The sequence below is a fragment of the Orycteropus afer genome, unplaced genomic scaffold (genome assembly GCF_000298275.1).
Source record: "Orycteropus afer afer isolate SDZICR_OR568_19922 unplaced genomic scaffold, OryAfe1.0 scaffold00110, whole genome shotgun sequence".
In the NCBI taxonomy this organism is placed as follows: Eukaryota; Metazoa; Chordata; class Mammalia; order Tubulidentata; family Orycteropodidae; genus Orycteropus; species Orycteropus afer.
The window spans coordinates 6,342,159-6,360,068 of record NW_006921697.1 but is presented as its reverse complement, the minus strand read 5'-3'; the positions used below and the strand labels follow the sequence as shown (position 1 = coordinate 6,360,068).

Below are 17,910 nucleotides of genomic sequence, written 5' to 3'. Positions count from 1 at the left end.
ATGGCTGCTAACCAAGAGGTTGATGCTTTGAACCCACCAGCTGCTTCTTAGCAGAAACACATGGCAGTCTGCTTCCATAAAGATTGCAGCCTTGGAAACCCTGTGGGGCAGTTCTGCTCTGTCCTTTAGGGTTGCTATGAGTCAGAATTGATTCAGTGGCAATGGGTTTAGCTTTTTGGTTTGACCTTTTGAAAGCAGATCACCAGGCCTTTCTTTTGAAGTACCCCTGGGTGGGTACAAACCACTAACGTTTGTGTTAGTAGTTGCATGCTTAACTGTTTACATTATCCAGGGCCTTCTGGAATTGTCAACCCAAAGTGACACTTGTCAATTAAACTTCTCTCTCCTGGCTGGAACTAGTCATGTGATCACCTCTAACCATAAGGAGCCTGGGAAAGGGAAGAGAGCAGAAGAGTGTTTAGTGAATACCACTGGCTCTGCCCCACCCCCACTTCTTCATGTAGGCTCCCCCATCTCCCCTTCTCTGGACTAACCTGGGAAGAGACACCAGTTTATGGTCTGCCAGAGGGAGTTTACTCCCAGTTAAGATTCTTAACAGCTGTGTGAATTCTTCATGCAAATTATTTTGCCTCAGTTTTCCTACCTTTAAAATAGAGATAAATTACTTAGCTTTGGAGAAGTTGTGAGGCTCCAAGAAGACAGTGTTTGGGAAAGCACCTAGCCACATACTTGATACATGTTAGGTGCTTAGCAAGTACTATTGAAATATAAAATAACTTAGTACTGATAACATCTAAATTACGTCATCAGCACCTTATCTTTCCTCCTCAGCACTAGGTCTGTCTGGTCCATCTTCCATCTCACAGTGCTTCTGACAGAAGTCCTCAGATATTATCCAGTGACTGACAGTTCACAAGGACTTTCACTCTCACTGTCTTTTTTGACCCTCACAGCAACCTGGTGATGAGGCAGAGAAGGAATAATTGTCCCTATTTGGTAGAGGAAGGAACTCAGCCTCAGAAGTGAAGCCCGAGCCACACAGTGAGAAATTGTGAGGTCTTAACTGAATATCCTGCCTTCTGACATTTCTTTTGACAACACATGAAACTTCCACACTCTACAAACTGGCTAACTTTATAGGCCTCCTAGGACTCACTCATTCATTTCTTCATTCACTTATTCAGCATTCATTCATTTGTGTGTTCCTTCAACAAAGTTCAGTGTGTTGACTTTGTGCTAACTCCTGAGCTAAGGGCTGGGGATCCTGGTTGTATGTGGGGGGTGGGGAGGAGCTCATAGCCCTCTGGGAATTCACAGACTAGAGAGATGTGAGGGGATCGGACATGAAGAAAATCATGACACAATTATGTAGCTCTAATTGTCACAAGTACGAAGAAGGGTAAAAGCAGGCTGCTATGAGTGAGGAGAATAGAGATGACCTTATTTAGCTGAGGTGTGGGAATCAGGGAAGCCTTCTCTGAGGAGATGGCATTTAAGCTATAGCTTGAAGGAAGAACAGAAGTCAGCCAGGGAAGGCTAGAGGGAGGAGTGTTCTAGGTAGTGGGAATGGTGTACTCTGATTTGGAGAACCACGGAGCCCTGAAGCAGATTCTTGGTCAGGCATCCTCACAGCTAGTTCCTAAGGGAGAGGATGTATAGAGGAGTTTGGATGGTCTATTGGCTTGGCCCCAGCTGTCCCAAAAGGGGTCAAAGGAGGGCCAGGCCAAGGGGGTCAGAGTTGGGACTTGGGGTGGCTACAGCCCCTCTTCTGTCCTCTAGTATCTGCCGCATTAGGGATGTACACCCATCCTTACCCTTGCCCCCATCTACCTGTCTGTCCTGCAGACCCTGTGTGAGCAGCTTCGGAAGGAGAATGAGGTCCTGAAGGCCAAGCTGGACAAGGGCCTGGAACAAAGGGATCAGGCCGCCGAGAGGCTTCGGTAAATCCAGGCCTCAGGAGTGGGGATGGCGGAAGGAGGATTGGGTGGTGCATGGCGCTGATTTCTGAGATCAGAAGCCTAGATGAGAGCTGAGACTCTAAGGCCTTGTGCCAGAGCCCTGCTTTGGATGCCAGACATCGTGGTCTTTCTCCTCAGGTCTTGGTATTTCCTTTTTGTGACTTGGACAGGATAAACTGGCCCTTTTAATACCTTGGTGAGTTACTATAAAATGCCTTGAGAGCTTCAGAAGAAAGTCTACAAATAGCTCTTTCTTGGAGTTCCTTGGAACTCACTCCCTTAGCCATCTAACTGGCTGGCTGAAAGAGGGCTCAGGACTTTGCTGCCCTCTGCTGGTCACCGTTCTGCTCTGTCTCCCTGAGAACAGTCAGGGCTCCCTCATCTGGGCTAGTGGGTCTTGAACTAGTAGTGCCTAAGGCATTTGACTGCTAACCAGAAGGCTGGCGATTCAAACCCATCAGCTGCTTCTTGGAAGGAAGATGGGGCAATCTACTTCCATAGTGATACAGCCTTGGAAGCCCAAGGAGGGGTCGCTGTGAGTCAGTGCAACTCAAAGGCACATGATAATAACAACAACAATAAGTGCTTCAGATTCATGGAGGGTGGGGCATTAGAAGTTTTCATTTCTGCCCCTCCCTGTGCTATCAAGATTCTGATTCAGTGTTTCTGAGGTGAGACCTAGGAGCCTGCCTTTTATCAAGGGCTTCTGAGTTTCTGATATTGATAGGCCCAGGACTATACCTTGAGAAACACTGGTCTTGGCTGGCAGAGTTGGAGGAGCCTTTAGAGATCCAGTAGACCAAACCCCTCATTGTGCTCATGGGAGACTGAGGGACAGGGATTTGCTTCAGGTCTCACAGGGAGAGCTGTTCTCCTTACTCCCATTCACTAGAGGGGCCATAATCCCTGCCTGTGCTATGGTCCTGGGTGATTCAAGTGATGAATCTGTTGGGTACCAGCTGGACTCAGGAACATGCGGGACTGTTCTGGGTTAAAGTCAGGACTCACCAGTCCAGGTTTTGTCCCCGCCTCTTGTTTATTAGCATCAACAAGAAAGAGAAGGAATACAAAAGTCTCAAGTGTGGCCACAGTAATGGTCAACTGCTTGAGCCCCTGTGCCATTTTGAATCAGCATGTGCTTCTTTATTTTTGGATGGCCAAGTAGCTGGGAGTTTTGTAGCCATCATCACTCAATCCAAGGATCTGAAAGCCCTAGGCTGAAGGAAAGACCCATGGATTGGAAGATAAGAGTACAAGTTCTCACTGTGTGACCTGGGAAAGCTACTTTACTTCTCTGTTTTTCTATTATTAATGGGAAACCCCACTGGAAAACAGAACTTAAAGAAATAATATGTAGTCAGGCCTGATTCCATTTCACTACTTTTATTGTGTCCTATGTTACCTACCCTATTTTCTTTAGATTTTAATTTGATTCATGTTTTTACTTAAAATTATTATAAAGGCAATTTCCACTAGAGTAAATGGAAACCAGCATTACCTGTAATAAATAGACTATAACTCTAGAAATTAATGCAATGAAAATGAAACCATGTAATACATCCTGACCAAGGAAGAGCCCAAGTATACAGAGATCCCATAGTTGGGGAACCCCTGCTGTTGAAGATCAGAGACTTCTAGGGAAGCCCATAGATTGCCAGTAAGGTAGCCTAAGGATTCCTATTTTAGTTCTGCTTGACACAGATTTCAAGATTTTCCTTAATCAGAGCACTCAGCTGCAACTCAAGTGAGTAGTGGGTCTGAGGCCCCACAGCCTCTTAAACCTAGGGCTGGCATTATGATTTCTCTCTTTGTCTCCAACCCAGGGAGGAAAATATGGAGCTCAAGAAGTTGTTGATGAGCAGCGGCAACAAAGAGAGTGCTTCTGGGCAGCCAGACTGCCCAAAGATGGAAGGCACGGGGAAGAAGGTGGTGGCTAGCCAGCAGCAGGTAGGTATGCAGTCAGAAGTTCCTTCTACAGAATCCTTGATGCTGGTACCGAGCCTCTGTTTGCTCATGGTGGAAAACTTCTAGTTGTTAGATGGCTTTTCCTTACATTGCCCTGACATCCACCTCCCTGGAACTTTTACTCCTCAGCCCTTACTCTGCCTTCAGCCCCAGGGAGCATCCCATTTCCTGGCACCCATGTTCAGAGGCTGGTGGCAGTGACTGTTGCTTCTGGCTCCCACAAGCCCCCTCTTCTCTAGACTGAACAGTTCCAGCTCCTTCAGCCAGACAACTGAGAATGTGGGGCAGCATCCTTTTACATATTCTGGGCATATTCCCTGAACATATTCCAGTTTGTCAAGGTCTCTCTTAAAGGGTGGCTCCCAAAAGTCAGTTAAACATCTCAGGTGTTTCTGGCAGATTTAAGGTGGTAGGTCAAGTAAGTGCTTTATGGGATGTGCTAAGCTCCTGTGATTACAACCACTCACCACCTAGCCCCCTCATCGCACTCCTGGAGCCTCTGAAATGCAGAGGGGAATAGCCAAGCCAAGCCAACATCAGCAGAGCCCTTTCCCCCTTTTTCCTGTTTCCTGTCCCAGCCCTAAAGGAGCTTTGGTTGTATAGTGCTTAAGGTATTTACAGCTAACCAAAAGGTTGGTGGTTCAAACCCACCAGCCACTCCGCAGAAGGAAGACTGGGCATTCTATTTCCGTAAAGATTTACTGCCTCCGAAACCCAGTGGGGGTTGCTATGAGTTGGAATCGACTTTGTGGCAGTGGGTTTGGTTTTTGGTGTTTGGTCCTAGCCCTGGCTCACACCCAGCCCCAAGCAGGAGCCTTACTCTGCATTCCTTCCTGCATTCCTCCCCTGTTCTTTACCTTTTTTCTTGTTGCAGAGCTGAGTCCCAACTCCTTACAAACAAGTCTTTCTCCTTTATAATGGGGTAAAATGACTGCTCAGCAAGGCTCAATGTCTTTTAATCAGGGCTTGGAATTGGTTCATTCCACTTTGAGCTCTTGCTGAGCTCTGGTAACATAGTGCCTAAAGCACTTGACTGCTAACCAGAAGGCTGGCAGTTCAAACCCACCAGCCACTCCTTGGAAGGAAGGTCGGGCAATCTACTTCCATAGCAATACTGCCTTGGAAACCCAAGGAGGGGTCACTATGAATCGGGTCCGACTCGATGGCACATAACAACAAAACAACAACCCCAAACCAAACCCACTGCCATCCACTTGATCCTGACTCATAGCAACCTTCATTTGGGTTTCTGAGGAGGTAAATCTTTACCGAAGTAGATTGCCCAGTTTTGCTTCCACGGAATGGCTGTGGTGGGTTTGAACCACCAACCTTCTGGTTAGCAGTCAGATGCCTTAGGCACTGTGCTATCTGAGCTCCTTATTTCCACCCCAGATATGCTGAATCTGAATTCACTTGGTTACCTGACCAGAGTAGGTTCACCCCAGGCCTCCAGAATCCCAGCCCACATACCTCTCTTCAGACTTTGACCCCTTACATTGGAGCCTGCTTTTCTGCCCTCTTGTGGAAGTGGCTGTGGACTCTGCTGATCCCTCTCATTCTGAGCTACTCAGGTGTGGCGTTCTATGGACAGGCTTCTGTGCTCACCCAAAGTCTTTTAATACCAACTCAAGTCCCTTGACTCCCGCAGAAGGCCAGATGTTCTTACCTTCCTATCAGAGAGTAGAAGCGACTTGCCCCGCCACCCGTGGATCACATAGAAGACATGTGTTAACACAGAGCAGTATGTGCTTGTCCTGGAATCAGAATCACCATTCACCAGCTTGGTGACCTTGAACAAGTTACATAAATTCTCTGGGCCTTCTCTGTAAAGTGGAAATAAAAACTCCTACCTAAAGGCATTGTGAGGATTCAGTGTGTAAAGAGCTTAGCTCCTGGCTAAACAGTAAACAGTGAACACTGGCTGTTGCTTTTAACAGCAGACCTAGTGCTGGCAGCTAGGTCTGCTGGTTTTAGAGCTCTCTCCTCTGGTAGCATAGTGGCTAAGACACTTGCCTGCTAACCAGATGGCTGGCGGTTCAAACCCACCAGCCACTCCTTGGAAGGAAGGTTGGGCAATCCTACTTCCATAGTGATACTGTCTCGGAAACCCAAGGAGGGGTCGCTATGAGTTGGTGCTGACTGGACGGCACATGACAACAACAACCCCTGCCTTTACTCCTCCATGCTGACTCTTCTTTGTAGTGGTTAAGGGTGCATCACCCAGGAGTCCAGCAGCCCTCCCTCCCCCAGTACCCCATTGATGTCCATTACTAAACAGAGTTCCCTTTCAGAAGACAGCACATTTCAAGAAGCAGGCCTTTCTTTCACCTTTCTAAAAGGAAATCATCTTACGTGGAAGTCTTCACCAGTTCAGTCCCCCATTCCTGGTACTATGGTGTACTTCTGGACCTTAGCCTGTAGAGGGTACTTGAGCCTCACAGGTTCTGCCCCTTGACCTTGTCCAAGCCACAGGGACTTGTGGAGGGGCACTGGTAAGGCAGGTGAGGAACTAGAGGGAACATGGGCAGTGACCCCAGGACAAATTGGAGTCAGACAGTGGACTCCAAGCTAATGCTTAGGGGAAGACAGGATGTCAGAGGTTAGGATGGGGCCTTTGGAGATCATTTTCTGTTTGATCTTCTCATTGTACTGAGGCCCAGAGTGGGGGCTTGGTCTTGGCCTGTACAACACAGGAGGTTGGGGATCGAGTAAGTACTCAATATCTGGACTCCTAGCCTTGTTCTATTTGTTCAGCACTTCCTTTTTATTGTTAAGTAAAACTTTTAATTGTGAGGTTGTTTTAGACTTACAGAAGAGTTACACAAATAGCCCAGAGAATTCCTTTATATCCTTTACCTAGCTCTTCCTCATGTTAACGTTGTATACAAGCTAGTTTTCAAAACTAGGAAATTAAGTCTCCTCTGCAGCCTGTGGTAGAGTTCCCCATTCTACCCTTGTCTTTCATGACCTTCACACTTTTGAGTTGTGCTGGCCAGTTATTTTGTAGAATGCCCTTCAATTTGGGTTTTCTCAGTGTTTTCTTATGATTAGATTGAGGTTACGCACATCCGGCAGGAATATTACAGAAGTGATGTTGTGCTTGTCTTCTTATATCATATTAGGGCCATATGATGTCAATAGGTCTTATTACTGGTGGTTGTTGACCTCGTCACTTGGTTAAGGTGGGTCTGTCAGGTTTATTCACAGTAAAGTTACCATTTTCCCCTTTGTGATTAATGAATAATTATTTTGGGGAAGAAACTTTGAGAGTATGTAAATGTCCTGTTTCCACTTCAACTTCCACTCAGTAAGTTTAGCATCTTTGGGTGGATCTCACCTTCAGCACTTGTGGTTCTAATGGTGATATTTTTATGCCCCTCATTCTTTCCACATAGAGTAATGAGAATTCTTCTATGAGAAAGAATTGTCCCTTCTTCCCCATTTATTTACTCAGCTGTTTATTTGTATCACTATGAACTTGATGTTAGGTGCCACTGAGTTGGTTCTGACTCATAATGACCCTATGTACAATAGAACGGAATACTGCCCATTTCTGCACCATACTTAGGAATTTAAGGATATTTATTTTGTCTTTGGGTTATAATTCATTTCTATTATAATTTATTGTATTGGTACTGTATTGTTCAAATTGTTCCACCTGTGGCCATTGTGGAAGCTCTTTCAAGTTGGTTCTTGTACCATTTGATGTGTTTCCATCCTTTTTTTAAAAAAAAAAAAAGTTCTTTACTTTCTGCACCAAAAGATGTTCCAGTACCTCCTTGTATCTCCCCCAGCCCAGCTCGGAAATTAACCATTTCTTCAAGGAGTCTTATTTGTTTTGTTTGGAGAATAGCTTTAAAAACCAAGATCTTGGCACTGGTGGGCTCATTGCTACTGGTGTGTCATTGCTTTGGGCTCTCTGAGAGGACAGAATTAGGAAATATACATAGAGGTACTAATCATGCATACATGCATGCTTGTATTTCTGTATCTTTCTAAAAACATTTTTTAAAATAAATATTTTAGAAAACTTTATAAAGAATTCTTACCTTCTAAGCCAGAAGATTCCTGTGGATGTGGTGGTGATGGTGGTGGTAGTTGGCAGTTAGAGATGGATCTAAAGCAGGGAAAGAAGTGGTTGTGGGAAGGGGAGGGGATGGGAGAGGGGAATAGTACTACTATGGGTCAGGTAGGGGAGATAAATCTCTTGATGGACTAGTGGAAGGGAAACTTAGTGATGGCTGGGACATATAGCCATGTCTCATGGGTGGGAGATGGAGGGCTGGGGCCTTAGAGGAGCACTGAGTACATGAGGGGATTTTTATTTTGAGGCTTTACTCAAGACCCTTTTGTGTTTCTCCTAGGCTAGTGTGACAGCAGGCAAGATGCCAGAGGTGAGCACTTTGGGTGCAGCTGAGAAGAAGGTAAAGATGCTGGAGCAGCAGCGCAGTGAGGTAGGTGGCTGGGAGAGGGAGATCAGGGGAGACCCTTCTTTCTGGGACCAGCAGGACATAGGCCTTCCTTGACTTCCTGGCTCTGGCTGATTCCAGGTCACTGTGGTGAGTTGCCATAGTGACCACTGAAACATCTACCCATGGAAATGATTTGCTACCTTGCCCTGGGCTATCCTGTCCTGATCCCATGTCATTGAGGAGGCAGTGTTTGGGGCATGGCCTGAAACTGTTGAAAGAGTCTAGGAAGACTCCCATGGTAAACCCTGCATGGTAGAGAGAAGTTGTTTTAAGTTAGGCAAATTTCACATCAAGAATGGGGAGCAGAGAGCTTCCCAGCTTGTGGCTCATAGCTGGGTCAGGGAGGGGCTGCTCCTTGCTCCCCCAGGGGATCTGAAGCACCTTTGCAGAGTGTTTCCTGCTGGCTGAGAGTCTCCACAAGTTTAGGTTCTTCCCTTGTATCTCATGCACGTTTCTCCCCACCTCCCACTCCAATGCTCTCCAGTCTTTCCAGACCTGCGGTCGAAGCCAACTTCCCTTTTGGTCTGTGTTTGTTACACTGGAGTGGAGCACGTACCTGCTCTGCCTGTGTATGGGCCATCCTCTTCAGCCCCTCCTCTCCACACAGCTCAGATTCTCTTCCAGATCCTGAGCCTCTGACCTTCCTGGGCCTGCAGCCCACTTGAAGGCTGCCAGGCCTCCATCATTCTTTTATTTATGTGTATGTTCATTACAGATTCCTCTTCTGCATTGCTATGAGTTTGTTTACTGATTATAAAAGTAATATAATGCTCATTATAAGACAATTAGAGACTCTCACCTCCTAGCAATAACTACAAGTAGTAACAGTTTATTGCATATTCCTCAGATTTTTTTCTGTATACTAACTGATCTATAATAAGCAGAAAAATAAGATTGTGTCATGCGTGTTATACTATACAGATTGCTTTATTCTTTACTTAGCTATATCTTTGAGGGTGTCCATTCATATGTATAAAACCAAAAAAAAAAAAACAAACTCATTGCCGTCGAGTCGATTCCGACCCCTAGCAACCCCTCCTTGGGTATCCAAGGCAGTATCTTTACGGAAGCAGATTGCCTAGTCTTCCTTTTAAGGAATGGTGGTGGATTTGAACTGCCAGTCTTCTGGTTAGCAGTCAAATGTCTCAGGCACTACACCACCAGAGCTCCCATTCATATGTATAACATACCATATTTCTTCAATTCTGAGCACTTTTTGTCATATCTTTTTTTTAATGCATTTTATTGAAATATAATTTATGTACAGTGAAATACACAAAACTAAAGTGATATAGGTCAATGCATTTTTTTTTTTTTTTTGCAGTGTTCCTTCCTCTTCCTTCCTACCCCTGGCAACCAACAAAGAAAGTTTCTCTCCATATATAAACCTTTCCTTGACCCTCCACAACAACAAACTAATACTATATTTGTTCTTCTGTGATTGACTTATTTCACTCAGCATAATGTCCTCCAAATTCATCCATGTGATGTTTTGCAGAGTCTACATTATTCTTTAGTGCTGTATAGCATTCCATTATGTGTATGTACCATACTTCATTCATCTACTCTTCTGCTGATGGGCACTTGTGTTGCTTCCCTGTTTTTGCTATTGTAAATAGTGCTGTGATGAACATGGGTGTGCATATATCTGTTCCTATCCTGGCTCTCACCTCTCTAGGATATATACCTAGTAATGGGATTACTGGATCAAATGGTATCTCCAATTCTAGCTTTCTAAGGAATTGCCATATTGCTTTGCACAATGGTTGTATCACTTCACAGTCCTACCAGCAGTGTATGAGAGTCCCAATCTCTCTACATCCCAACCAGCACTTGTTATTTTCTCTCTCATTGAACCTTGCCATCAGTACTGGGGTGAGACTTTTTGTCATATCTTAATACTGAAAATTGAGATGTTCTTTCCCATTGTTATATTTACAGGCAGTCCTTGGGTTATGAATATCTGACTTACAGATAACATACCCTTTAATGTTATATAAATTTGCCTTCCCTTTGAACCATTGAACCAACCCCTACTTGAAACCAAGTCTTCATCATAATCACTTTCACTTGCTGAACATGCAGTTTTTGAATCATTGAAAAGACTTTCAGCCTTTTCTTGCACTAAAGTAAAACTATATAAGAATACTATATACCTGTTCTAACTTACCGACAAATTTGACTTAAAGATGTGCTTAGAAACAGATCTGATTTGTAACCTAAGATTGCCTGTATTTAATGATGTAGGGTTAATTTTGTCCCCTGAGAAGCTATTGGTTATGTAGACTAAGGCAAATAGTATCATCTTAGAACTCAGGAATAAGATAGATGCCTTATATTTTTAAAATAATTTCACAATATTTATAAATTACCTGTAATTTTATACTATAATTTATTTAACCTATCCCATATACTACAGAGAGCTCTGGTGGTGCAGTGGTTAAAGCATTTGGTTGCTAACCAGAAGGTCAGCGGTTTGTGCCTACCAGCCATCCCACAGGAGAAAGATAAAGCAGTCTGCATCTGTAAAGATTTACGGCCCTGGAAACCCTATGGGGCAGTTCTCCTCTCCACTGTGGGGTTGCAGTGATGGAAATTGACTCAGTGGCTGTGGATTTTTCTTATTTCCTGTACTTTCCTTGGCCTCTAGATTTGTTTGTAATACAAACACTGCTAAAATAATCAGCCTTGTGTATATATATCTTTTTTTTTTCTTCTAAGCTTTATTTGGGAGCTCTGGTGGCATAGTGCCTAAGGCATTTGACTACTAACCAGAAGACTGGTGGTTCAAACTACCAGCCACTCCTCGGAAGGAAGGTTGGGCAATCTACTTCTGTAGTGATACCGCCTCAGAAACCCAGGGAGGGGTTGCTATGAGTCAGATCCAACTCAACGGATTTATTTTGTTTTTGTTGAGTATATATACAGCAAAACATACATCAGTTCAACAGTTTCTGCATCTACTATTTAGTGACATTGATTAGATTCTTGGAGTTGTGCAACCATTCTTACCTTTTTTTTTCTGAGTTGTTCTTCCCTTGTTAACATAAACTCACTGCCTTCTAAGGTTTCTATCTAATCTTTCGAGTTTCTGTTGTCAGTTTGATCCCATATAAATCATTCTTACAAGAGCATAATGCTCAAGGCAGACCTTTTTTACTAGTTAATCTAAACTATTGTTTGGTTTTCAGATGACTTCAGGGGATATTTTTGGTTTATGGCTTAAAGATTATTTCAGGCAATAGTTTCAGCAGTTCATTCACCCTTCATGACTCCAGAAAGTCCATGAGAAGTTGAAATTCTGTATTTTCCCCCTTTTGATCAGGATTCTTCTATGGAAATTATGGTAGCTGACACCATTCTGTTTTGGTCTCATGGCAGAGGAGGCAGTTGTTCCTGGAGGCAATTAGCCACACATTTCATATCCTCATGCTATTCCTGACTTTTCTTCCTCTGTTGTTCCAGGTGAATAGAGATTAATTGTTGTACCTTAGGTGGCCACCTGCAAGTTTTTAAGGCCCCAGGCACTATGCAGTGTAGTAGGCGATAGAACAGAAGCACTGAACATGTTATCAGGCCAATTAACTGGGAGTCTTATGAAACCATGACCTTAAACCTTCCAAATCAATGATCGAAATTCCATCAGGTGTTTGTACATAAGCAGACTGAGCACTTACTCTTTCATTTTATTGTTGTTGTAAATATATCTATCACACAACTTTTGCCAATTCAACTTTTTACATTTGTGCAACTTACTGACAGCAATTATAATAATTGACTGCAACAGTACCCTTAATCAATGCAATTTTTCCATCACTCTTCCCTTCCCTCCCACCCTTGGTAACCACTAATAAGCTTTGTTCTCTATACATTATTTACCTTTTCATATGAGTGAGGTCATACACTACTTGTCCTTTTGTGATTGGCTTATTTTGCTCAGTGTAGTGTCTTCAAGCTCTATCCATACTGTGGCCTGTGTTAAGACCATCTAATGGCTAAATAGTATTCCATTGTATGTGTATACTACATTTTGTTTATCCATTCATATGGTGATAAGTATTTAGGTTGTTTCCTCCTTTTGGCTATTGTCAATAGTGCTACAGTAAACAGTGTACATATACATATGCTTTTTTAAATTTTTATTGTGATTTGGGTGAAAGTTTTTTTTTTTTAATTTTTATTGTGATTTGGGTGAAAGTTTACAGAGTAAATTCACTTTCCATACAGCAGCTAACATACACTTTGTGTCATGACATTGACTGCAATTTCCCACAATGCAACAGCTCCCCTCCCACTTCATCCCCATAGTTGCTTCTTCCCTGTGTCCTTCCCTCCCATGCACTCCTGCCCCCTTGAGCGTACACATCCCTTCCATTCTCCCATGATTGATCTCTCCAAGGAGTATATCTACCTAATGTAAATGTTCAGCTCATATGCCTGTCTTTTGTTTGGCTGGAAGCCACAGGGGGGTGGGTTCAGTTCCAGACCTGAAAGGCAGCTAGGGGTCATAGTCTTAATGGTTCCATCAGGCTCTATCAGACCCACAAACCTGGTTCCCTTTTTTTTAAAATGATTTTGAGTTTTATTCCACATTGTTCTTCCATTCTATCCAGGATCTCCTGCATAGGTCCCCCTCCAAGTGGTTGACAGTAGGCGGGCACCATCTAGTTCTTCTGGTCTCATAGTCGTATAGGCTGAGAATCGCATGGCGTACCAGTCCCTTGGACTAATTGTTTCATGCATCTTTGGTTTTCTTCAATCTTCTTTGCTCTGAACAAGGAGAGACCCATCATTGCATCTAGATGACCACTTGCAAGCTTTTAAGATCCCAGTCATTACTCGCCAAAGTAGGATGTGAAACAGTGTTTTTGTATAGTATGTTACAGCAATTGAACTTGATGTCCCCTGCGACTATGGTCCTGAGCCCACAAGTCCAACTACTTGCTTCCTCTAGGTGGCTGGCTATGGCCAAGAAGTGATCTTTGTCAGCTCTATTATATATACTTGGGAATTCTTACAGAACATACAAATACACTTGTAGAAACATTGTCTGCCAGCCCTATATATGGTCATGGGCACACTCCCTGTTGCATAGACATACCTAATAGTTCAGCCGGTCCACCTATCTATCTACCCATGTATCAATGTTTGCCTTCACTGACAACACAGTACTGCATATACATATCTTTTTTGCATAGTTGTATGAGTGTTTCTGTTGGTTAAAATTTTTCGAGTGGAATTACTGGGTTACAGAAAATGAAAACTTGGAATTTTAATACATAGTTTCAAATTGCTTTCCAAAGAGATGTGTGTTCCATAATTGTACACCGTAATTTTATGCTGTTTCTGTGTCTTAGTGTTAGTCTTGTTCCCTGGCGGAGTAGAATACAGTGGTAGTTGATAAAGGTGAATTGCTTTGAGGGAGGACAGATTTACAAAGCAAGGGCTTGAGAGCTTGAGACAGTATCTGTAGTCACTGTTCATGTGCACTGTATTCACTGCACCTTCTGGACCTGGGATGTATGGGTGGGTGGGTACGGGGTGCTGGCTCTCTCTGTTCGTTTTCTGCTTATCTTCTGCTCACCCCAATCTCTCCCCACAGCTACTTGAAGTGAACAAGCAATGGGACCAGCATTTCAGGTCCATGAAGCAGCAGTATGAGCAGAAGGTAATGTGGGGGGGCCATCAGAACTCAAGGCTGAAATAATTCCTGGCTCGACTCTCAGGGTCTCCAGCCTTCATCTCACTGTTCCCTTCAGCAACTCTAGGCCTTAGAGATAGTTCAAGCTGAGTCTCAGCATGGCCTAGAGGAGAAGTAGGGCTGGCAGTCCTGGAGTGCCCAGTAGGGGCTGCCCTGCCTATGTTCCATTGCACTCCTGCCTTCATTGTGCCCCTTTCTGCCTTTGCACCCAGATTACTGAGCTGCGCCAGAAGCTGGCCGATGTGCAGAAGCAGGTAACTGACCAGGAGGCTGAGCGTGAGCAGAAGCAGCGTGACTTTGACCGCAAGCTTCTCCTGGCCAAGTCCAAGATTGAAATGGAGGAGGTAAGTGTGACTGCCAGTCCTTGTATTGTTGCTGTGGCAAACCATTCACAGGGAGCTCAGTGGAGTGAGCAAGCCAGGACTGGAGAGTAGGGAGGCCTGGGTATTCTAGCTCTGGCTCTAGTGGTGTGACCATAAGCAAAAACATTTTCTTACTATGCCTCAGTTTCCTATCTGGAAATCTGGGAAGTTGAATTAGGTATTGCTTTTTGAACTTTCCTGTTTTCATACAGAGGAGCTTTTTGTTCAGTTAAAATCTTATGGACAAGGTGACCTTATGGGGAAGCACAGAATGTAAGGGAGGTCCAGGCAGGCCTGTTCTATTGCACTTGGCAGGGGTGGGTACTGCTTTTAGGGTAGTAGGGGCTGTTTGTGAGGGAGGCTAGCCCATTAGACAAAGCTTTATCATTGTTCCTTAGAGTATGCCGCAGAGTTTCAGTGGTGAGTAGTGCAGTTGAACCCTTTGGTTGAAAGAGATACTAAGCAACAAAATTGATAAATAAATAATAAATAAATTAAAAAGTGAATAAATAAATTAGTAAAAGTGCTACAAAGGAGAAGTCATGGGGATCAGAGGGTATAAAGGGTGACCATACTCAATCTGGGGGAGCCAGGAGCAGGTGTCCTGAGGAAATGCATCTCATCTAGCCAAGACCCTTCAGGACCCTAGGGCAACTTAAAGAAAAATGGCTATTTGGCTGCTGACTCTTGGGGGATTTTGTTTATGGCATGATACCATCTCCTTTACGAGAATTGGATGTTAATGACTTCTGCCTAACTAAGAAAGGACATTCTGCACACAGATTCTGTTTCAGAGTTACTTCCTATCAGTATTTGATACCAGGGCCTTATCTCAATGATGTCAGCCTGACTCTGTGACCTGCCCCCTCCCCTTGAAGATGTGTGTTAGGGAGGACACTTCCTATCTTTTCTAATGAGTGAATAGGCACATCTTGTGATTCACAGCCAGATAGCATGGCTCTTTGGCCCTTCCTTCTTGCACACATCAATAGGTGAGACAAATCCCTGGAATCGCACAGCTCTTCCCTATCAGCTGGGGATAAGAAGCCATGCTTAATCCTGGCATTCCTTGGGCAGGAGTCAGACAACTTGCTGACTAAGGCTGCTGTCAGTAATTCATTGCTGGAAACATCTCACCTACCTGCTTGTAGAATATTGAGTAAAGGTCACACAGCAGGGAAATGGCAGCCCTGGGATAAAAACTAATTCCTTAATGGAGAATCTATAAAACACTGCATAACGTGGATGAACTTGGAAGACATTGTGCTGAGTGAAATAAGTCAATCACAGAAATTGTATTAGTCCGTTATTATAAAAGTCAAGGAAAGGTTTATATATGGAGGGAAATTTTCTTTGTTGGTTACTGGGAGTGGGAGGGGAGGGGAGGGAACACCGTTAGACAGGTAGAGATAAGTATTGATTTGAATGAAGAGAAGGGCAATGTACCAAATGTGAGTGATCAACAGGGTGGCATTGAGGAAGAGGAAGACATAGAGAGGTACATAGGAGGTGCAGACAACAAAGATGAACCCTTTTGCACATAAAATACTGCGTTATCAGTGAAGGCAAACACAGGTATATGGGTGGATAGATGGGTGGGCAGGCTGAACTATTAGGTATGTTTATACGGCAGGGAGTGTACCCAAGACCATGTGTAGGGTTGGCAAACAGTGGTTCTACAAGTGTATTTGTATGTTTTGTAAGAATTCCCAGGTGTATAGTAGAGCTGACAAGGGACAAGGTCATAGTCACTTCTTGGTCACAGCCAGCTACCCAGAGGGAGCTAGTAGTTGAATCTGTGGGCTCGGGACCATAGTTGCAGGGAACAGCATCAAGCTCAATTGGCATAACATACTACACAAAACATTGTTCAACCTCCTACTTTGGTGAGTAGCAACTGGGATCTTAAAAGCTTACAAGTAACAATCTAGATGCAACGATGGGTCTCTCCTCATCCAGAGCAAAGAAGAATGAAGAAAACCAAAGATTCATGGAAACAATTAGTCCTCATGACCAGTACACCATGTGATCCTCAGCCGTATTATACGACTATGAGACCAGAATAACTAGAGGGTGCCTGGCTACCATTGTCAACCACTCAGAGGGAGATCTATGGAGGAGATCCTGGATAGAGAGGGAGAACAATGTGGAACAAAACTCAAAATCATTTGGGAAAAATGAAAGGGGGGGGAGACCAGGTTTGCTGATCTGATAGAGCCAGGTAGAACCACTGAGACTATGGCCCCTAGCTGCCCTTCAGGTCTGGAATTGAACCCACACCTGTGACTTCCAGCCAAACAAAAGACAGGCATGTGAGTTGAACATGTACCTGAGGTAGATACACTCCTTGAAGAGATCAATTATGGGAGAAAGAGGGGCTGTTTATGCACACAGGGAGACAGCTCCGGGGGCAGGAGTGCATGGAGGGATGGACACAAGGAAGAGGTAACTATTGGGAGGAAGTGGAAGGGGAGCTGTTGCATTGGGGTAAATTATAGTCAATGTTATGAGACAAGGTGTGTGTGAACTGCTGTATGGAAAGTGAATTTGCTCTGTAAACTTTCACCCAAATCACAATTAAAAAAAAAAAAAAAAACTAATTCCTGTGGGCGACTTCCTAATCCTTATTATATGAATGTTGTTGTTGCTAATTGTTGTCGAGTTGGTTCCTGATTCATGGTGACCCTATGCACAAAGGGATCAGACTGTTGTGATCTCAGAGGGTTTCCTTTGGCTGATTTCAGAAGTAGATCACAAGACTTTTTTTTTCCTATTCCATCTTAGTCTGGAAGCACCACTGAAACCTGCTGAGCATCGTAGCAACACACAGACCTCCACTGACAGATGGGTGTGGCTGTGCATGAAGTGCATTGGCCAGGAATTGAACCCTAGTCTCCTACAGAGGAGGCAAGAATTTTACCACTGAACCACCGAATGCCTTCATTATATGAAAACTTCATTGTAAAATGTTTAAACAACATAGAGAAAATGAAAGTTTCCCTTGACCACTTCTATCCTCCAATTCCAGGCCCTTCCCCAGATATAACCACTGCCACCATGTTACCAGTGTTTCTAGACCTCTTCCCTACGTATATACACATAGAAATATATAGCCTTTCCTGAATTTGCCCCACCCAACTAGTCTTTCCACTATTCCGTGCTGCCATCCCCTATTTTAAACACTTCTTTGACCTAGAAGGGGAGAGAGCACTGGAATAGGAGAACTAGGTTCTAGCCAGAGCTCACTGTGAAAGCCTCTCTCCTTTTTGGCCATTCATTTCCCGTTGTGTGGAGGGACCTGATACTCTTGAAAGAGCTCTGAGATGAAAAAGCACACTGCTTGTTCCAGAGTGGGTTTGAGAGCAGTGCTTCCACCTAGAACCCTCCCCAGGTTCCTTCTGAGCTGTAGTGATCTTTCTTTTAACCCCATAATACTTCATTTCTTTCTCTGAGAAGGAACCTTTTCTCCCTTACATTATATATATATATAT

At 44.0% G+C, this 17,910-nt stretch overlaps 1 protein-coding gene across 1 annotated transcript in view; it reads left to right on the top strand.

Annotated features, from left to right (window-relative positions):
• TNIP1 (TNFAIP3 interacting protein 1) overlaps positions 1–17,910 on the top strand; it is a 57,940-nt gene that overhangs the window by 13,631 nt on the left and 26,399 nt on the right. Inside the window, exons 6-10 of the mRNA XM_007943630.1 lie at positions 1,807–1,901; positions 3,743–3,866; positions 8,249–8,338; positions 13,959–14,024; positions 14,270–14,401. Of these exons, the coding sequence (XP_007941821.1) occupies positions 1,807–1,901; positions 3,743–3,866; positions 8,249–8,338; positions 13,959–14,024; positions 14,270–14,401 (507 nt within the window). The remainder of the gene's footprint in view (positions 1–1,806; positions 1,902–3,742; positions 3,867–8,248; positions 8,339–13,958; positions 14,025–14,269; positions 14,402–17,910) is intronic.